The sequence below is a fragment of the Silene latifolia genome, unplaced genomic scaffold (genome assembly GCF_048544455.1).
Source record: "Silene latifolia isolate original U9 population unplaced genomic scaffold, ASM4854445v1 scaffold_158, whole genome shotgun sequence".
NCBI classification, from domain to species: Eukaryota; Viridiplantae; Streptophyta; class Magnoliopsida; order Caryophyllales; family Caryophyllaceae; genus Silene; species Silene latifolia.
This window is the reverse complement of record NW_027413142.1, coordinates 601,801-621,859: the sequence shown is the minus strand read 5'-3', so window position 1 is coordinate 621,859 and position 20,059 is coordinate 601,801. Positions and strand designations below refer to the sequence as shown.

Here is a 20,059-nt window from a genome sequence, read left to right as displayed (position 1 = left end):
TTAGAAACTATATACACAATTGGTGGTAGTACATTGGATGTATAATCCACTTACTGTTATGGTATCCTATTGATTAAAAACTCGGATTTAAATTTGATTTAGTTAAGTTTAAAAATCTGTTAATGTTATTGTCGATCATTTGTACTTCAAAATATGGTGAAAATGTTGTCGACTGATAATTGGTTCGAAATTTGTAATTATCGTTGATAAGATATAAATATAATCGTTGAGTCTCAACCATTAGCCTCAGAGCCAGTGTTACCAAAGTCTCGTGTTTAGATCTTGACAGCCTCCAATAACTCACGAAGTTAAATTTCTTTCACCCATGGTATGGGCCGGGGGAGTGTGTGCACTGACCATTCTTGCCAAATGGGCATTCGAGTGAGGGGGCATAATTTAGACATCAACCATCATCTTATGGTTTGGTTAAGATAATATATGCAAATTGGACTGGCTATTAGATATGTTCTGATTTTACTTTGTACGCACCAAAAATGACGACTGTAGAATCTCACGTTATTCAAATATATTTATCACTTTATTAGTAACCTAGACTTCCTACTATACTTTGTACTCCTATTTTGTACTACACAAATATAGGTCAAATAAGTTTAAAGAGTCATTCAAAGGATTTGAATCATTTGATCTAATATGGAATGAAAATAAGATAGGGTAATTAGAAAGATAATTAAGAGAGGATTAAAAAGAGAAAGTGTAGTACAATGATGAGGTAATTAAAGGAATATAAAGGATATATGCCTATATGGAATGTACTACAATAATGTAATTGGGTGCAAGTTGTGGAATGTAGTATGTGAATGGCGACGCTTTTACACCAACCAATTAAGTGAACCACCTCTACATTTTGGTTAGCCATCGTTGTATGAAAGTCGTCTCTTATGGTCAGCGGTCAATGAATCCATAATTCCACATTAATATATCGGACTCTCTTGCTCTTTTGTCTTGTGCATGTTCATATCAACTATCAAGTTTAGGTTCAGTAGTTGTTTTGTCAAGTTTAGGTCTTTGGTCATGTTTAATCTGGGATCGATTTATTTAGGTCCAATTTTCTATATATAAAAGTCAAGTTATTTAGAGAATTCTGATTGACTGACATAAATTAAAGAAAAAATTAGATAGGCTCACCTACTAAAATTGTTTCAATTTTATCATTTTATGAAGCGGTTTAGTTTTTTCAAGCCATTGTTATACGTATAACGTATCCAACATTAATTTTTACAAATGATATTGATTTAAACTTTAATTTCTACAAATCAAATTGATTCTTATTTCATTTATATACGGATGATTAAATAACCATTTTGTGTACATTTCTCTCGATATATTTGTATAAGAGTTTTAACAACTTAATATATTTCAAATTTATAATTATGTGCAATTTTAATTTTCAATATTTAAACATTTCGTAAGTAATTAAATATCTAATCCCGTGCAATTTTGCACGGGTATAAAACTAGTATATGAGGTATATTTAAGGTTAATTGTTCAAAACTTTGTACGAGAATCAAATATTTTACCTGTAAAATACAGGTCAAAAATTAGTTTTGAACGCTTTTTTTTCCAAATATTTAAATCGAAAAGATATTTCTTAAAAATTAAAGCATAGCTAATATTAATATTTTAATCATATTCAATATTTACAATTGTTCCGGGTGTAATTCCAGAGCAGTTATTTGTTACCACTTATGCTTGTAGAATGACGTCCTTGTTTGACTCTTCCTTGCGGTCTCCTGAAACAATGAACAAACTGAGGGCTCGGCTTTGGACCGAGCGAACTCACTCCGACGCTCAAGTCAGTAAACTTAAAGGATAAGTTGTTGTTACTTGGCGAAATATATATTGTAGAGAGATAAGGAAGATATTACCAGATGAATAGTGATTATTAGGTTAAATTGTGGATCCTTTCCTTAATGAGGGTTTAGGAGTATTTATAGACTTTCACCTTTTGTCACGTAGTGGCCAAGTGGCCAAGTGGCTAGCAGGTGGAAAGACTGATCTACCCTCGGCCGAGGGACCTATGTCAGGCCGGCGGGCCCTGTTGACTCGCCGCCGAGGGATCTTGGATATGAGTTCGCGGATATGTGCCCATTGCTAGCCGTTGTGCAGTAGAGACCCAAGAGACAGTAGCGAGCTGGTCGGCTAAGTTTGTCTAAGTCGTTGACTTGCTGTGGGTATCTTTGACCTTGCTCATAATGTTGACTTGGTCAGCGGGTGCAGAATATGCCCCATCAATTTGCCCCCAGCGTAGTCTATGTCGTGGTATGGGCTCCGATGTATGTTGAGCGTATATTCTGCGCAAGGCAAAATTTTCGCCCCTTTCTTCTTCCCTCGGCTTGCTCGCTTAGGCCATACCATATCCCCCCTCCACATGGATGTGTAAAGGACATCCGATGTGGAAAAGAAAGTGACGCCGGTCGAGACCTGGTTGAGAGTGCTTAGGTTGTTTCGATTGCCCCCTGGCCGTCTTTGTCACGCTTGGTTGATCATGTGGCCGGCGGAGAACAGATACTTAGGAATTTGTTGAGGAAGATGAATAGGCAGAGAGATATGAAGGGGCGTGTTGAAGACGCTTGGTCCCTGTTGCATTGATTGCCGTTCAACTGTTGCAACGATTGACATTCCGTGGTTGCATGTTCGACACGTGTCTGTTCGCTGATTGGCTGACGTTTCATGGGCTGTGCCCTGATTGGTCCTTCTTCATGGGTTTTCCCCTATAAATAGGGCAGTTAGTCCCTGAAATTGGCCACCAATTTCATTTTCTCTAAAATTTTCTTCTCTCTAAACTTTCAAGGGCTTCCTTTTCTTCTAATCTTCAGAGTCGTTACGTCGGCGTAGCACTTTTTCTTCGAGGTAAACAAACAAACTTTCTCAATCTCTTATTTTATTAAGTAATTGTCGTGAACATGTCTTCTGCTGATGCTGGTCCTAGTAAACATGCGCCGGGGGGTTCCCCGTCGCGTCTTGATGAGGATGAGATGCTAGACGCCATCCCGATAAGGTCTGGGGGCCCTAGGTCTCCTTCTCCTGAAGTTGATCCTCAAATTTTGGAGGAATGAGAGGATGATGATGATGTCGATGATGACGGTGACGACTTCGGTGATAATGCTGAAAGGGGTCATCCTAATGAGGGGAGGCAGTACGTCATGGATCACGGCGACGCCTGTAAGGTCCGCCCTGACCGTACTTGGACCCATAAGTTCGTCAGTTGTTCCGGCGAGACATTTTTCGAGGGCCATTTCTATTTTGGCAGGGGATACAAAATTGTTGTCCCTGAGGAGGGTCAGGCCGTTTGTTGCCCTCCACCGGGTTGCACCGGCGTATACATCCGGCACTTGGAGTATGGGCTCCGGTTTCCGCTGAATGAACATGTTATGGCCATCATTAGAGCCATGAATGTCGCCGTGGCCCAACTGCACCCGTTGGCTATTAGGACCATAGTCGGCTTTGTCTGGCTCTGTCTCTTCAAAGGGGAAGTTCCAACGGTTAATTTATTCCGTCGGCTTCACCACCTTCGGCCGTCGTTTGCTGGTCGCGTCGGATGGTACAGCGTGCAAATGGAGCCGGGTTACGTCTCCGTTGATAAGCTTTCTTCTTGCAAAGACTGGAAAGATCGGTGGGTATACGTTGAGGTGCCGGATGACTATCCGCTGCCCCGGTCCTTCCAGCACCAAGTTAATTTGCGGTGCGAGACTAAGGCGGAGCATGACAGATGGGTCACCCGGAAAAAGTTTCAGATGGATGCCAGCAAGGTCCCTCTTAATGAGGATGAGAAGCTGGCGATGAGGCTCTTTGAGGTGGACACGAGTGGGGTGCCGAAAAGATTGATTCCCCCGACGCAGATCATTCTTCAGGATGAGCTGCTCTGCCATGTCGGCCTCATACCGGCCCTAGCACAGGGTGAGTGGGGCCGGTGTGAGGCCCATCTCTGCCCTCAATGTTTCTGTTTCTTGAACTTTGATTTATTTCTACTACTTAACTCTTGCTTTGTTTCCTACGCAGACCACTTTGGACCGGACCTGTCTGAGGATATCCTCCGGAGAATGGGGCTGCACAAGGATAAGACCGTTGCTGATTTGCATCCTAAAGCTCTGGCCCGCGATCGCAGGACGTCGCCGAGTGATCTCATGGATCAGCAGCTGAAAGGCTTGAATGTGGAGGCGGCCCAGGCGAAGGTTGCTAGTAACATGCCGCGCCGGACGCGGAAAACAAAGTCTTCGGCGACGGCGTCGACATCAATTCCACCTCCCGTTCCTTCAGTCCAGAAGGAGACGGTGGTGATCGTTGACATTACCAATGGGGGGGACTTCGATGAGGAGGGATCTCCCCTTGTCCGTAAGAGGAAAGAGGCCGCCCCTGCCGCTACTGCTTCTACTGCTGTTGGCAAGGAAATGCGTCCTCCGACCAAGAAGGCCAAGCATGGTACAAATCTATCCTGTGGCTCGGATTTAGCCGGTTCATTAGGCGTTCCTGATGACAGGCTCTCCGGTATGTCCATGTACGTTGACACGGATGCTTTAATTGAATTTTTTGTAGATCAACCGCTGCCGTCTACCGGTCACGCTATTGAACGGCGTGCCGAGAAGAAAACTGCGCAGGCAAGTGGTCAAGACGCCACCATTGTTACCTCCTTCCCGAAGCCTACCCCCCTCCAGATTAAGTCGGAGGGCGTAAGTTTGATCCGGTCACTGGCGACGTGGGCTAATACGGCCGGTGCTCTTATTATGGAGCAAGAGAAAACCATGGCTGAAGCTGCCCCACAGCTCGAGCGGTTAAGGCTTGAACTCGACGCAGCGAACAAGGAGGCCAAGAGGACCAAGGCTGAGGCTGAAGAGGCAGTCCGTGCTGAGAGAAGACTCAGGGAGGACGCTGAAAAGGAGGTCCTTGCTGAGAGAGCCAAGGCCGAGGCTGCGGCGGCAGTGGCGTGACCTTATTCAGAAGCATGCCGACCTTTACCGTACGCAGAGGGACGAATGGAGGGGCATGTTTCAGACCCAGGGGAAGGTGGTTCGGAACAAGGACGCTATCATCACCCAAAGGGGGGAGGACATTGAGACGCTCCAAACCGTTATCCTCCCTAACATGTGCGCCCAATACCGGGACCTGGCCGAAGAAGCTGCCAGGGAAGTGATTGGGGAGCTCTTCCCCCTTGATGGCTCCTTTCCGTGGGACAAATTTGACGAGCTGTTTGATGACAAGCTCGAAGCTAAAGAGAGAGCCGCGAAGGAGAAGGCCAAGGAGGAGGTAAGGGTGAAGAAGGAGGAAGAGGTGGCCGCGGAGAGGGCAACCCTTGCTGAGAAGACTAAGGCGGCCAAGGAGGAAGCCGAGAGGATGAAGGCAGCTGAGAAAGCTGAGGCTGAGGCTGCTGAGAAAGCTGAGATTGTCAAGGCGGCTTCTGGGTCGCCCATCATAGATGATGCTGCTAATGCTGCTGATGGCAAGCAGCAGCAGGCATAGGGAGACGGGCGGTCGTCACCAGGCTCACCCGGCGTCTCGGATAGCTTCAGCTGTTCGGGAGCCAATTATTAAGCCTTTCCTCCCTGCCATCTTTTGGCGCTTCAAATGATATCTTTAACCTTTTGCTTTTCTTTTCCTTGTATTTTGTACAACTTTGGTAGGTTGTGTTTTGGCTTATCCTTATGGGGACGGCCGTCGTCTGTATTCTCCTCACTTGTAACCTGTTATCTTTTTTAATAAGAGTTCGTTTCTTTTGCCTCCGGCTTGGCCGAGGTCTTTACCTCATTTTTTCTGAGTTGTCTTCTTGCGCTAATAGTTGAGCATCTCAACTGTACTTAACGTTTTCACTTTGCCTCTGGCTTGGCCGAGGTCTTTTCTCGTCTTCGTCTGAGTTGTCTTCTTACGTTATTAATTGAGCGCCTCTTTTGTTTCCCCGCCTCGGCTTTGGCCGAAAGCGGCCTAGAGTGCGTATCTCAACTGTGTTTAACGTTCCTAAGGCATGTTGATCGCTTTTGCGAGTATCGCCCGTGTCTTTGTAGTGATCTGCCGTGGCGTCTACCTCTTGGGGTGATTTGCGACGCGCCGCTTCTTGATGATGATCGCCGTGGCGTCTACCACTGGAGTGACCGCTGCGACGTCTACCTCTTGGGGTGACGTCGTAGCGTCTACTACTGGGGTGACCGCGACGCGCCTGCTTCTTGATGATGACTGTCGTGGCGTCTACCACTTGGAGTGATTTATTTGCGACGTCTACCTCTTGGGGTGATCTGCAGTAGCGTCTACTACTTGGGTGACTGCGACGGCGTCTGCTTCTTGATGATGACTGCCGTGGCGTCTACCACTTGGAGTGACTGCTGCGACGTCTACCTCTTGGGGTGACTGCCGTAGCGTCTACTACTTGGGGTGACTGCGACGGCGCCCGCTTCTTGATGATGACCGCCGTGGCGTCTACCACTTGGAGTGACTGCTGCGGCGTCTACCTCTTGGGGCGACTGCCGTAGCGTCTACTACTTGGGGTGACTGCGACGACGTCTGCTTCTTGAAGGTGACTGCCGCTCTTGTCGGTGTGACAGTGTGAGCCGGCGTCTGTTTCTGATAGTGACTATGGGGGGAGATGAACACTTTTATGGAAAACTTGGACGATTCTTCATTAGATATAAACATGCGTCGGGGTGCCCACAGCTGTCTTGGGCACCTCCGCCGCTATACAAAGTATTTCCTGTGATAGTGTTCTAATGGCTCATCCAAGGCACACCCTCCATGTCTGTCAGCCGGTATGTACCCAGCCTTATTTCTTCAACCACTTGGTAGGGACCTTCCCAGTTAGCCGTCAGTTGCATCCATGAGGTCGCCCTCCTGTTGTAAGGATGGGCTTTTCCCCTTTTCTGACTTCTTTGCCACTTTGAGGGATTGCATGTTGCATCCTCTGGCAGATATCTGGACGTTGACCACGTCGTCCCTCTCGTCTTTTGAGACGAGCTTATGCGCTTCCCCCCGGTCCGAGACATACATTAGTGTCAAGACCCGGATGGACATTACTGCATCGGCCTCGCTCAGAGTGACTCGGCCTATGAGAACGTTGTAGGCGGACGAGCCGTCGATGACCACGAACTCGGACAGGACATTCTTGGCCGCATTCCCCTCGCCGAACATCACTGGCAGCCTGATTGACCCTAGGGGTACCAGGCCGGCCCCGGAGAAGCTGTACAGTGGATTGGTGCAGGGGCTCAAGTCCCCGACCTTCAGGCCGAGGCTGAGAAAGCACTCCCTGAACATGATGTTCGTATAGGCGCCTGTGTCAATCAGGCACCTCTTGACCAGGTGGTTGGATATGTCCAAGTGGACTATAAGTGGGTCGCTGTGAGGGGCGATGACTCCCTCGTAGTCCTTCTTCCCAATAGTTATATCGGGGATGTTGGAAGCGGGGGTCGCTGTGTTGGGCACAAAGTTGATGGCCTGATATAGCTCATTCAGGTGCCGTTTGTGCCCATGAGCGGACCCACCGTTCTCGTTGCCCCCGATGACAACGTGGATGACCCCTATCCGTTCAAAGACGGATTTCTTGTTTGAGCCGCCGGCGTCAGTCTTTTGGCCTTTGGCAACATACTTGCCGAGGCTCCCCTTCCGGATCAGCTCTTCAATGGCATTCTTCAGATGCCGGCAATTGTCAGTAAGGTGACCGGTGTGGCCGTGGTACTCGCAGTACTGGCTCGTTTCACCGTCCCCCTTCGGCTTGGGGGGCCTTTCCCATTTCTGGCCCTCGCCCTTGCTCAGGGTGAAGACCTCGGCGGCCGATACGACCAGGGGGGTGTGATCTTTGTACCGCTTTTGGTAGTACAGTCCCGAACTCCCCCCGGCGTCCGCCGAGTTCTGTTTCCTGGCAGACTTGTCAGACCGTGACCTATTATTGTCACGGCGTCTTTCATCCGGATTGTCCTCCCGGTGGCTCTTCTTTTCTGAGTGCCCAGCCTCGCTGTGGCCTACCCAGGTCTTGTGATAGTCCTCTACCTTGATGGCCTGGTCGGCCATTTTCCTGGCGGCGTCTAGGCCCAGGCCTCCGTACTTGATAAGCTCGTTTTTTAAGTCTCCCCTTGGGAGGCCTTTCATCAGCGCGAAGGCCGCCAGCTCGGGATTAATCTCCCGAATCTGCTGAACCTTGGCGTCGAACCTCTTCACATAGCTTCGTAGAGACTCGCCCCCCTCCTGTCTGATAGTCAGGAGTTCCGATGTCTCCACGGCCCTCCTCTTATTGCAAGAGTACTGGGCTAAAAATGCGTCCCTTAGGTCGGCGTAACAGTATACCGAGCCGTCGGGCAGCCCCTTGTACCAACTTTGAGCCATCCCATGCAAGGTCGTTGGGAAGACTCGGCACCAGACTTCGTCGGGTTGTTCCCACACTGACATGTACGACTCGAAAGCCTCGGCATGGTCGGTGGGGTCGCTATCCCCTTTGTATGTGAACGCCGGCAACTTTAGCTTGGTTGGCACGATGGTTTCAAGGACGTACGCACTAAGGGGCTGTCTGACCACGTGTCGAGTGACACGCGGCGATCGGCTCCTCGCGTTCCTAGTCCTGCTCCTCTCCTCGTAGCGGGAAGGGCTTCTTCTCCGACTCAGGTAAGTCGGGCTTCTTCTTCTCCGACTCTGACGAGTCGGACTTCTTTCACTCCTCTGGGGGATGCCTCGTCGGTGCTGCGGCGACACCGTCCTCCCGCGAGTTCGGGAAGGACTTATGTCGACCACTACCACTCTGGGCTCCCCCGGCGTCTTGACAGGGTCAGCTTCCTCCAGTGCTTCGTTCAAGTTTCTCGGAGTCACATTTTGGACCCTGGTCTCCTGTCCGGGTGCACCCGCTCTTGTCAGAGTGACAGTGTGAGCCGGCGTGCTACCTATTAGGTCCAGGAGTAGCTTCAGCTTAGCTGCGTCGACCGTATGTCCCATGATAGTGACTTGGTCGGCGGGCAGCAGTGTATCTTGTTCCTTTGGCATCCCGTTCGTCGTATCAGTGATACGGCCGGTGGGGGACTGCCCGATTTCAGAGTTGTGGAATGTGTCATCCTGGTAGAATTCATTTTCCACCAGCACCTTCTCTGGTTGTTTCGACATCTCCTTAGCTTTTTGGGTGGGTTTTTGTTTCGTGTTTTTTTTTGTTTGGGAATGAATGTGACTAGCTTCTAGTATCCCTCCCCACAGACGGCGCCAATTGTTCCGGGTGTAATTCCAGAGCAGTTATTTATTACCACCTATGCTTGTAGAATGACGTCCTTGTTTGACTCTTCCTTGCGGTCTCCTGAAACAATGAACAAACTGAGGGCTCGGCTTTGGACCGAGCAAACTCACTCCGACGCTCAAGTCAGTAAACTTAAAGGATAAGTTGTTGTTACTTGGCGAAGTATATATTGTAGAGAGATAAGGAAGATATTACCAGATGAATAGTGATTATTAGGTTAAATTGTGGATCCTTTCCTCAATGAGGGTTGAGGAGTATTTATAGACTTTCACCTTTTGTCACGTAGTGGTCAAGTGGCTAGCAGGTGGAAAGACTGATCTACCCTCGGTCGAGGGACCTATGTCAGGCCGGCGGGCCCTGTTGACTCGCCGCCGAGGGATCTTGGATATGAGTTCGCGGATATGTGCCCCGGCTAGCCGTTGTACCAGCCGAGACCCAAGAGACAGACCGACGGGCTGCGTCGGCTAGGCTGTCTAAGTCGTTGACTTGCTGTGGGTATCTTTGACCTTGCTCAATATGTTGACTTGGTCAGCGGGTGCAGAATATGCCCCATCAACAATAATTATATTAAAAGAATTATTGACATTAAATTATTTTAATAAATAATTTATCATTAAAGGTTAAAAAAAACTATAAAATTTATTTTTTATTCGCGTTTGCGATATAAAGTTATATTTTTTTCAAATATAATATATAAATATAATATTTTAATAAAAATTTTGATTTATTTTTACCCAACGAGTTAACCCGCTCGGGATGTGTTTCAACCATTAAACAACGTTCATTTTGCATTCGGGTTGAATGGGTCACGGGTTGAGATTTTCAGGTCTTAACCCTAAAAAACAGGTTGGGTCGAAATTTGAAAAGGTTTGGGTAAAACGGATTGTTAGATTTTTGTTGGAGGGCAGATTGGACAATTCGCCTCAATCTCAATCGTATCAGATTCGCCCCTATCATAACATTGATAACATACCTTTCTAGGGTTCGTCGGAATAATTAGGGTTTTCAATTTCTATCCCGAAAACCCTACATTTATCTTATCAAATCGACAATCAAAAGCTTGTTGATTGAAGATACACTGGGCTTAATCGCCCTGTGATTGCGAAAATCGATGATCGTCGCTGTTCCATGGACCAATCCTCTCCCCAATCTACTTCTCCTGTCGATCAAGATGAATGGGGTATTTCAATTTCTTCATTTCCCCTCTTTTCATCTCATACTGTTATCCAATTTCCGATAATTTTGTTTTTGGTTATGATTTTGTTATCTAATGTTTAGTTAGGGTTTGCTTCGACTAGTAGCGGAACCAGGATTTATAGTTAGTTAGAAGCCGGAATTTTTTGGGATGAACTATTAGGATGTGTTTGGATTGAGGGAATTGGAGGGAAAAGAAAGGGAGGGAGAGTAGGGAATTTAAAATCTCTTGTTTGGATAGCAAATGAGGGTGGAGGGAAATGGAGGGGAAGAGATTTGGAGGGATCCAATTTCCCTCCTCGCCTAATCAAAATCTCTCCACAATAGGCAAGATTTGGAGGGAAATTGTATCCAAACACACACACTCCATTTCACCTCCCCTTCCCTTCTCTCCCTTTCCCTTCCCTCCTTCCCCCTCGCCTCCCCTTCTCTCCACTTTTGCTATCCAAACACATCCTTAGGGTGTGTTTGGATAGCAAAAGTGGAGGGAAAGGGAGGGGGAAGGAGGGAAGAGAAAGGGAGGTAAGGGAAGGGGAGGGTAAATGAGGAGTGGGTGTTTGGATACAATTTCCTTCCAAATCTTGCCTATTGTGGAGAGATTTTGATTTGCCTTGGAGGAGGGAAAATAGATCCCTCCAAATCTCTCCCCCTCCATTTCCCTCCACCCTTATTTGCTATCCAAACAAGAGATTTTAAATTCCCTACTCTCCCTCCCTTTCTTTTCCCTCCAAATCACCCCATCCAAACACACCCTTAGTGAAATACAGTAAAGTAAAAATTTATCGAAAAATTTGACTAAAGTTTTCTAATTAATCATTGCTCGGCTATGTTAATCAGACTTAGAAGTTATCCGATATATGGGTGCGTGTATAAGTTTTGGACTCGGCTATTTTTATAGCAATATGCATATTTTGATTTAAAATGAGGGGTTCAAGTGTTGCTCAGGGGCGACTGCCCCTGTAGTTCCGCCACTGCTTTGTTGGGGAGTTTGGGTTTATGGTATTAAGTTTCACTGATCACGGTTCGCCTTGATGGGAAAAAATTGGAGCAAGCACTTGATGTTATAGTCACTTGCAAAGAACCTTGCTTTGACTTGTTCATGAGACGGTTCGTGGTGGTAGACTGGTAGTTGAATGTGTAACAGGTTTGATGCTTTGTGTGGGTTTGCTTTATTAACTTTGTGAAAGCACAATCCATGTATTATTGTTCTGATGTTGGTTTAGCATTGGTTGTGTCGGCAACTCGGCACTGTTGTAGGATTGGGGGAGACTGTGGGAATTTGGAGTCATAGTTTCTTCTTGTTATTTGAAAACTCGGTCGAAGGAAACTTGATCATTGTCAAAGAGGAAATTTAGCCACTGTCTTGTGTTGCAATTCGTTAAGGAAACTTGACACCTTTACCCAGCCTCTTGATCAATGTTACTCCGTAATACAATAAATACATTGCCAATCAATAGTAGTTGGGGAAACTCAATAGGATGGTCTCATGCCATGTCCTTGTCACAGCATTAGTTGAATAGTTGCATCTGTTTGAGGAACTTTGGGCTATGAATCTGTAAAACATATATCTGTTCAGTTCGGATTGAATTCCAGCCTGGTTGCTGATACTCGCTAGAAATGAAAGACCTGGAGACTATTCCCAAGGGATATTGTGAACAAGATGATTGGGGATTAACGCTTTAAGCTCATGATGCAGAAAATATTATTGTTCTTTATTCATTTTATTGTGTTGTTTCATATGCCAATTTGTGCAGTTTTCACTTCTGTGAGCCACATTCGTGTTCTTTTCTATATTACTCATTTTGTCGTTGCAGTCTTTCTGTTTTTTTAATTTAGATTTTTATTGCTTTGTCCTGTGGTGTTACTGCACATAGTTGCATTGTACATGGAGTACTGTAGTAGTTACGGAGTAGTATTTTGGTATATATAATTAATTAATTAATTTTCATCCTTCATACAGATACTGAAGGCTTTGTAATTCCCAGCTTCGGAATCGAAAGCCCTGATCGCAATAATTTCGAGGCATTGAAAGTAGAGGATTCCAAGAACCCTCCAGTCGAAGTAAGTTCTCTTTTTTTCTTTTTTGTATGGGAAAGAGGGCTGCCTTGCTTGACGTCCCTGTTCTTGTATATGTTTTGGGATTTTGCTTGAATGCCCGCTCTCACTACATGATCTTTAATGTAGTCAAAACTTTGCTACTGTTTGGTTTTGGTTTTATGATGGAATAATGCAAAATAGCTCACTAACTCACGCACTTGTTTATTTGAAGTTGCAATCATTCGATGTAATTCTATGTGCAGTTTTTATAAAGGGTCATCCAGAAACTCGTGTTGTTAACATTGGTGTGATGTTGTTACATGTTCTCGCTACTTAAAACTCTTTTTTTGGCAGGATACTCTGGAACATATCTACTTAGGACCCCACGGTGCTCCTCCTCAACCAAAACAAGAGCCAAATCCTTCTACCAGTCGAAAGCAACGCTTCAAACAGAAGCTAAAAGAAGCAGATAAGAAAACCAGCAGCTCAGGGCGAGAGAATAAAGTTGAGACTTTGCGAGAGCTTATTGGTGGTGGTGGTAAAACGAGTGCAAAGATGTCCAGAGGTTCAGCCAAGGAGTGGCTCGACCCACACTGCGATGAATCCCTTTTCAACCGTTTGAAGTCTCAGTAACAGACGAGTTTGACTGTAATACAGAACAATTTCCAAGGGATCATATAAACTTGTTTACTTTAAGTTGAAGAGATCGACTACTTTTAGCTACACGACTGTTTAATCTATATTAGCGTACTTTGGTTATACGTAAATGGTTGTGGTTATTCACTGGAGTATCTTTCTTGGCTATTTGGGCCTGCACATCTACATATAAGAGCTGAGAGTACTCTTGACATTGCGATCAATCTCTGATGGATTTTGTCAGAGCTAACCTCCTTGACTCATAACCTACTGCATTAGTATTTCCGACTCAAAAAACAGTAACAAAAATGCTGGGTGAGAAACTCGCACCTGCACTGGTGTTAAAAGGGTGTGTAGCGTGTACACACGCGTGTATTATACATTTATACACCCTTCACAGGGCCGCTCACAGGTTCAACATAATTCTGTTTTTGTAGCAGATTTGGATTTGGTCTGTCAAGAAAGTCGGATTTGTTTTAGATAATTTCGAATATGATAAATACAATCCACTCTCAGGCCTTTTGATGCCCGTGTTACATCTCAGGTGCACTCGCTCTTTAAGAACTCATCAGTACTCTGAAACTGTAGCTAAAAACCAACTGTTTTACTTGGGCACTTGCGGAAAGTACATGACAAAATAGAAGCGAATTCAGGCAAGGCCTTGGCCTTAGATTTCAAACAATTCTCGACACAAACACATTCTCATACATCGGTATCTATCTTGCTCGCCTAAACAAAAATCATTTTCAGGTCAATATATAGCAGCAAAAGTGGTTGGCAAAACAATAACCGAGATCAGTACAATACACATCCGCGCCAATAATACTGCCTTCGTGAACCCGAAGAATAAGCCTTGAGCTGTCTTGAACCTCCAAGGATTGGCCATTGATTTTCTTTCTCCAAAAAAATACTAATGGTTATTGATCTCGTACCCTATTTGCCTACGAGACCCATAAATTCCAATCCAGACGCCGAGGGCATCAATCCAAGAGGAGAGAGGTACTCGGTTTTGTAAAATCTGCTAAGGTGTCTCATTCCATTGTCGCATAAAATTGTTACAATTGTATGGCCCGGACCAAGGGCTTGTGCCACCCTCACAGCTCCCACACAATTCATTGCTGAAGAGCTACCTAAGAAAAGCCCGTCTTTCTTCAAAAGATACCTAACAAAAGTAAAGGTTTAAAAACCGAAAGAGATATTTTAGGCATAAAGGAGTAAAGAAGAATACTTAAAACTTATTACTCCAAAAATTCATTCTGCACCGCCTATCTATTTTACTCCGATACTTCACTTAGTTTCTGTATTCCATATCCGATACGTATTTTGTCGGATACGATACGATACTTTGATACTTCATTTTGGACCAAAATATTGAAATTTTCGCACAAAATAGCCGTACCCGATACTCCGATACGTATTTTGTCGGATACAAGTAGACGAGTCTGAGTAACATAGCCGCCTATACTCTATACGTGTCTAAAAGAAACGTAAACTACTGGATCACCTAGAACAAAATGAAAATATGTAAACTGTTGGCGGGGAAATTCTGCATGATTAGAAATCATTAAGGTAATAAGCTAAGTAGCTAACCTGGACATCTCAACAGCTTCCTTGTCTGTTCCTCGGAAAGCACCATCTAGCTTAGCCATCATGAAATTCTGAGTTAACCTGTTGATACCAATCCCTTCAGTTATAGAGTCAAAGGGATTTCTTAGCCTCTTTCCTTCCGCCTCCTCTTTCGTATACATCACACCCCTTGTTACTCGATTGAACAAGCCAGAGCCAGGAGGGTCAATCAGGAAACACTTTATATTTGCATCTTTTTCCTGGCAGGCAGTGCAAATTAAAGTAACTTTTCAATAATAAGTCGAAATAGCTGTCTCATTTGAATCTCGGGTTAACTCTCTTTCAAAAGGTTCTCACACATTTTTACTTCCATCTCTTTTCTTCTGATCGCTCTTTATTGTTTCTGATTTTCTCTACGTGTAATTCTTTTCAATGATTCACTTCATATTCACGGTTCCAAACAATAATGCATTTTACACTAACCGAATTATATAAAACTCATGCTCAGTTGTTATCGTATAAGAAAAGAGCTGATGACTAATTTAAAGTGAGATTTACCTTGAGAAATTGGGAGATACCAGCTACTGTGCCTCCTGTTCCAGCTGCGGCTACAAATGCATGCAGCTTTCCGTCAGTTTGCTCCCAAACTTCAGGCCCGGTACCCTCATAGTGTGCTCGAAAATTAGCCAAATTCTCAAATTGGTCAGCAAAGAAACCTCCAGTACACTCATTTGAGAATATGTAACTTTTCTTCTCTTCTTCAATTGTTTCACCATTCATAAACTCGGGTTCCTTTATAGGTCTTTGATCGCTTTTAGAGCGCATGGCTGCCAATTCATTGGCTTCGGCCGCTCGTCTTCTAGCCACATTGACAAAGTGGTCTCTGTGAGTGATAGAAACTGGCCTGACTCGCTCAACAGTTGCTCCAAGAGCCTCAATGATCTGAGACTGAAATATGTATGGGTGGGGGAGGACATATACCAGCAAAGTTAGTCTTCTGCTAAAAGTCGTGAGATATACCATTAATAAGAGATTAAAGAGGTGTATTGTATTAACGAATTATTAGTAAATAAATGAAATGGTCCATCAAGAATGCTATTTGAGGTCTCATTTGAGAATTTGGGAACTAATAATGAGAAACGAAGTACAACTATGACCTTTACAAAAAAAGATGCTTATTCGCACTATTAGAGAGTTCTGAACATACTTTCTCGATAGCGGCATCATCTGGAATCACGACATGACATTTGCATCCATAAGCAGGAGCCACCGTAGCAAGACTGATAGCAGTACTTCCGGCACTACCTTCTGTAACAACTCCACCTTGAGCTAGAAGCCCAGAAGCAAAGGCCTGAAAATGTCAGCAGAATATATGCATCCCTCATACATAACAAATTGCGATAAAATCAAGAGAACAGCGACAAGACAGGCTCAAGGACAACACATCTGAAACTTATATTGTGTTATAAAAGTTGACATACCTCTTCAATGATTTTGACAGCAACCCTATCCTTTACACTTCCCCCTGGATTCAAGAACTCAGCCTTCCCAAGAATCTGTTCAACCAGAATCACAGAATCAGCAGAAACCATTTACGAAATTAATAGTTCCATAACGAAGGTAATCCAGTAGTCATGCAATATTGCCATGAGTGCATGACAAAATGAAAAATAAACAATGTTTACAACTGCATTATATTGGTCCAAACATATTGGAAAGATGTAACGTTCTTTTGAAGACAAATCATCATCTTCATTAACCCATTGGCCATTACGTTCTTTTTAAAACTACTATATAGAAATCAAACTACTGAAAGACTTCCATTTCCATACACTCAGAGAAACAGTTTGTAAATTTGAGAATAACTCAAGGACACTTAGTTTATCCTTTCGGAATTTGTATTCAGTCAGCTCTAAAGTGCAACTTCCCCAAAGAATTTTCCCTACAGAAACTTACTTTTATACATCTACAAAGACACACATTTCACAGATGGCAAAAAAAAAAAAAAAATAAGAAACCACATTACTCAATTATGCTAAAACAAGAAAATTTTCACCTAAAATACCCTACACATGGTCTTTTCGCTTCACGACAATTCAATGCTCAATGTATTTCTCAGTTCAATAACATAGCCTTCCCTCGTTCTTTATCCAACAATGTTAGATACTCCATGTAATTCTAAAATGAACCAAGCAAAACCCCATGTAAATGTCCATTCAATGTTTGGACAGCCAAAGAATAAGCTTTCTAAGCTCAGTTGGGGAAAAAGTGCAATAACAAAGTAAACAAACTATTCCACTCTCCTTCAACAAACTCCGTGGCATTATCAGTTCCAACTCCCCTGATCTTCTTCACAGATTGACTTCTAATAAGTTTAAAAATTGAATATAAACCCGATGGACGCAATTTTTTTCTTTTTCGTTTTTGGCAGCAGTAAAGATAATGTAGCTTACAAATCCGACTCTCAGAGTAAGATTTATCTACTTGTTCTTCAAGTGTGTCTTGTTGCAGGTACTCATCCGAAGCTCAGCTAATAGAGAAGAGGAAAGAAATGTTTGCACATTTGGCCAACTCCGATCGTCCCCTCAAGAAGCCTACTTTGTTTATCACCCCTATCCTTCGAACGCTACAAAGCCAGGCTTGTGGTTCAAGGGTTCAGGCAACGACATGGGGTTAGCTATCAAGAAACTTTTGCCCCAGTTGCTACTTGCTTCTGTAAGAGCTCGTAAAGGGTGGTTCATTTGCCAAATGGATCTCATCAACGCCTTTCTAAAGGAAGTGTACATGAAAATTCCTCAAGGGTATTCTACTGAATTAGATCATCCAACTGGTTCCGCTTGGGTGACAAAGTGTGTAAACTCAACAAGTCCCTCTATGGCCTTAAACAGGCCCTGAGAGCCCGAGACAGCGGTATTCTAAACTCTCTACCACATTGCAAAGTTATGGATTCGAGCAAACGCAAAAGCTGATCATTCCATGTTTGTCAATCAAACACCTCATCACAACTATATATAGAAATTCAGAAACATAAATAGTTGACCGGGACGGAGGCTGTTACTCCCTCGTTCCCAGTCATTTGTTTACATTTGATTAAAATACTCCTCACAAAGAATATAAAAGGTAAACAAATAACCGGGACAAATGAAGTAAAAAATTCAAAAATTCAATGGAGAAAAATCACTAGAACAACCCATATACTCCCGCTGTCTCAATCATTTATTTACCTTTAATTAAAATACGTCACGCACAGAACAAAAAAGTAAACAAATAATTACGACAGATGAATAACATAAACCCGATAAAATAGTAAAGAAACTTAACCTAACAAACAGTATAAAATTCAAAAATTCAATGGAGAAAAATCACGGATAATAATAAAAAAGTAAACAAATGATTAAGACGGGAAGATTAACATAAACCCGATAAAAAGGTGAAGAAGCTAAACCTCACAACCAGTAGCATCAGAAAGACTATTAATCCTGATCAAAGGTGTGTTACCAATAGCACCAACAATTCCAGAAACAAGTTTTCTGGGTTTATTATAGGATTTGAGTTTGGTTGTTTTGTGGGTTCGTTTATTGATGATGAAGTAAGATATGGCGGTTAAAGAAAGGGAAACAATGGCTATACAACTAACTATACCGCCATGGCTGCACTTCTCATGCGCCATGGTTTAGTTTCTGTGTTCAACCCTCACTAAAATTACTAGCTTGTTCGTTTTCCATGGGTTTAGTTGAAGTTTGGATATCAATTTTACGGCCCAAAATGTAAAGTTAAACCCGTCAACAGATGACCCGACTCGAAAAATCTACCGAAATTCGCCCGGAAATAACTCGCTTTTTTCAGCCCGGAAATAACCTGATCCGATAATAACCCGTACATTTAGGATCAATACCTGCTTGACTTGTGACCCGACCTACAAATGGGTAAATTTATTATAAAAAATGTAGGGATATTCTACGGTGTACCCTTGAGTTTTTCGATTTTCTATGTTGTACCCCTCTTTTTTTTGTAATTCTACATTGTACCCCTAAACTTCTTACTTATTTCTCCAATATAACCCCGTTTAACTCTCTATTAACTTTATCAGTATCAAACGACCGTACTTTGACCTTTATTCTGACATATTAATTGTATATCACCATTCTATATGAGTAACATCACATATCACTTTTAATAAGCACCAACTACTATTAAAAATATCTATTATGATCCATGACATGACAATGGAGATTTTTTGTCCTTTTAGTTAGTTTCGTATACTATTTCTTGGGCTAATAAGTAATTCGGCAAACTAATAAGTAAAAAATTAGGTTATCGAGTAATTTGGATGATAAATAGACGATTTAATAGGTCATTTAAGAAACTAAGTTAACAAAGATAATAAATAAGGCCATGATATAGACTAACGTATAGAGTTTAGGGGTACACTGTAGAATATAAAAAAATGAGGGGTATAACGTAGAAAACCGAAAACCACGAGGGTACACCGTAAAATATCCCAAAAATGTGTTTAAAGGCAGTAAACAGGTATAAAAATAATTGAAGCTTTAAATTTTTAGAATTAATATACTTATATTTATTTTAAAACATAATCTTACACATGATTAATTACTCAAATAAATATCATATAAAATAGTCACTCCTTGTCATGTACGTGTAATAATTGAACCTGTTCCGGGTGTAATTCCAGAGCAAGTATAGTTACCACCCGTGGCTTGTCGAATGATGTCTTGGGTTGGATTCTCCCTTGGCCTTAATCGTTCCTCTCGGCCTCTCTGCCGCAACAATGAACGAAGGCGAGTGCTTGGCTTTGAGCCAAGCGTACCCACTCCGACGCCTGTCGGTAAACTTAGATGTATAAGTTGTATGCTAATTGGCTAGGAATATATTGTAGAGAGATAAGGGAGATTATACCAGATGAATAGTGTATTTAGGTTAAGTTGTGTATTTCTGGATTGGATCCTTTCCTCAATGAAGGTTGAGGAGTATTTATAGACTTCACCTTTTGTCACGTGTGGCCAAGTGGCCAAGTGGCTAGCGGTGGAAAGATCGATCTACCCCTCGGCCGAGGGACCTATGGCTGGCCGGCGGGCCCCGGTGACTCACCGCCGAGGGGTCTTGGATATGAGTACGCGGGTATGTGTTCCGGTGGCGGGTTGTCATGCGGGACCCGTTAGCGAGTGATCGATGGGTCGCATCGGCTAGTCGTCTAAGTCGTTGACTTGTTGTGGATATCTTTGACCTTGCTCAATATGTTGACTTGGTCGGCGGTGCGAATATGCCCCATCAATTTGCCCCAGCGTAGTCATGCCGTGGTATGGGCTTCGATGTACGTACGAGCGTATATTCTGCGCAAGTAGTTTGTAGGAAATTTTCTGCATCGGCTTCTTCTGCGGCGGCTTCTTTTGCCTCTGCCTG

At 43.7% G+C, this 20,059-nt stretch overlaps 2 protein-coding genes across 2 annotated transcripts; one reads left to right on the top strand and one right to left on the bottom strand.

The window, feature by feature from the left end:
* Window positions 1-10,107: 10,107 nt before the first annotated feature.
* Window positions 10,108-13,203, top strand: LOC141637909 (uncharacterized). The gene is made up of 3 exons (XM_074447313.1): window positions 10,108-10,385; window positions 12,360-12,460; window positions 12,791-13,203. Exons 1-3 carry the CDS (start codon window positions 10,334-10,336, stop codon window positions 13,067-13,069), a joined length of 432 nt encoding a protein of 143 aa, XP_074303414.1. The 5' UTR covers window positions 10,108-10,333; the 3' UTR covers window positions 13,070-13,203.
* A 451-nt stretch (window positions 13,204-13,654) lies between these two features.
* On the bottom strand, window positions 13,655-18,376 carry LOC141637931 (cysteine synthase 2). The gene is made up of 6 exons (XM_074447349.1): window positions 18,084-18,376; window positions 16,120-16,194; window positions 15,846-15,989; window positions 15,197-15,586; window positions 14,663-14,898; window positions 13,655-14,234 (listed from the first exon to the last, which is right to left on the bottom strand). The coding sequence occupies exons 1-6, from the start codon at window positions 18,306-18,308 to the stop codon at window positions 14,006-14,008; spliced, it is 1,299 nt and encodes a 432-aa protein (XP_074303450.1). The 5' UTR covers window positions 18,309-18,376; the 3' UTR covers window positions 13,655-14,005.
* Between the last annotated feature and the right edge of the window lie 1,683 nt (window positions 18,377-20,059).

Excerpts from the sequence above, each read along its gene's own strand:
- LOC141637909 (XM_074447313.1), top strand. The coding sequence starts at position 10,334 with ATGGACCAATCCTCTCCCCAATCTACTTCTCCTGTCGATCAAGATGAA. Across the intron at positions 10,386-12,359 it reads TGTCGATCAAGATGAATGGG|ATACTGAAGGCTTTGTAATT; the intron begins GTATTTCAATTT and ends TCCTTCATACAG. Across the intron at positions 12,461-12,790 it reads CCAAGAACCCTCCAGTCGAA|GATACTCTGGAACATATCTA; the intron begins GTAAGTTCTCTT and ends TTTTTTTGGCAG.
- LOC141637931 (XM_074447349.1), bottom strand. The coding sequence starts at position 18,308 with ATGGCGCATGAGAAGTGCAGCCATGGCGGTATAGTTAGTTGTATAGCC. Across the intron at positions 16,195-18,083 it reads CTGATGCTACTGGTTGTGAG|ATTCTTGGGAAGGCTGAGTT; the intron begins GTTTAGCTTCTT and ends CTGGTTGAACAG. Across the intron at positions 14,899-15,196 it reads GTATCTCCCAATTTCTCAAG|GAAAAAGATGCAAATATAAA; the intron begins GTAAATCTCACT and ends ACTGCCTGCCAG.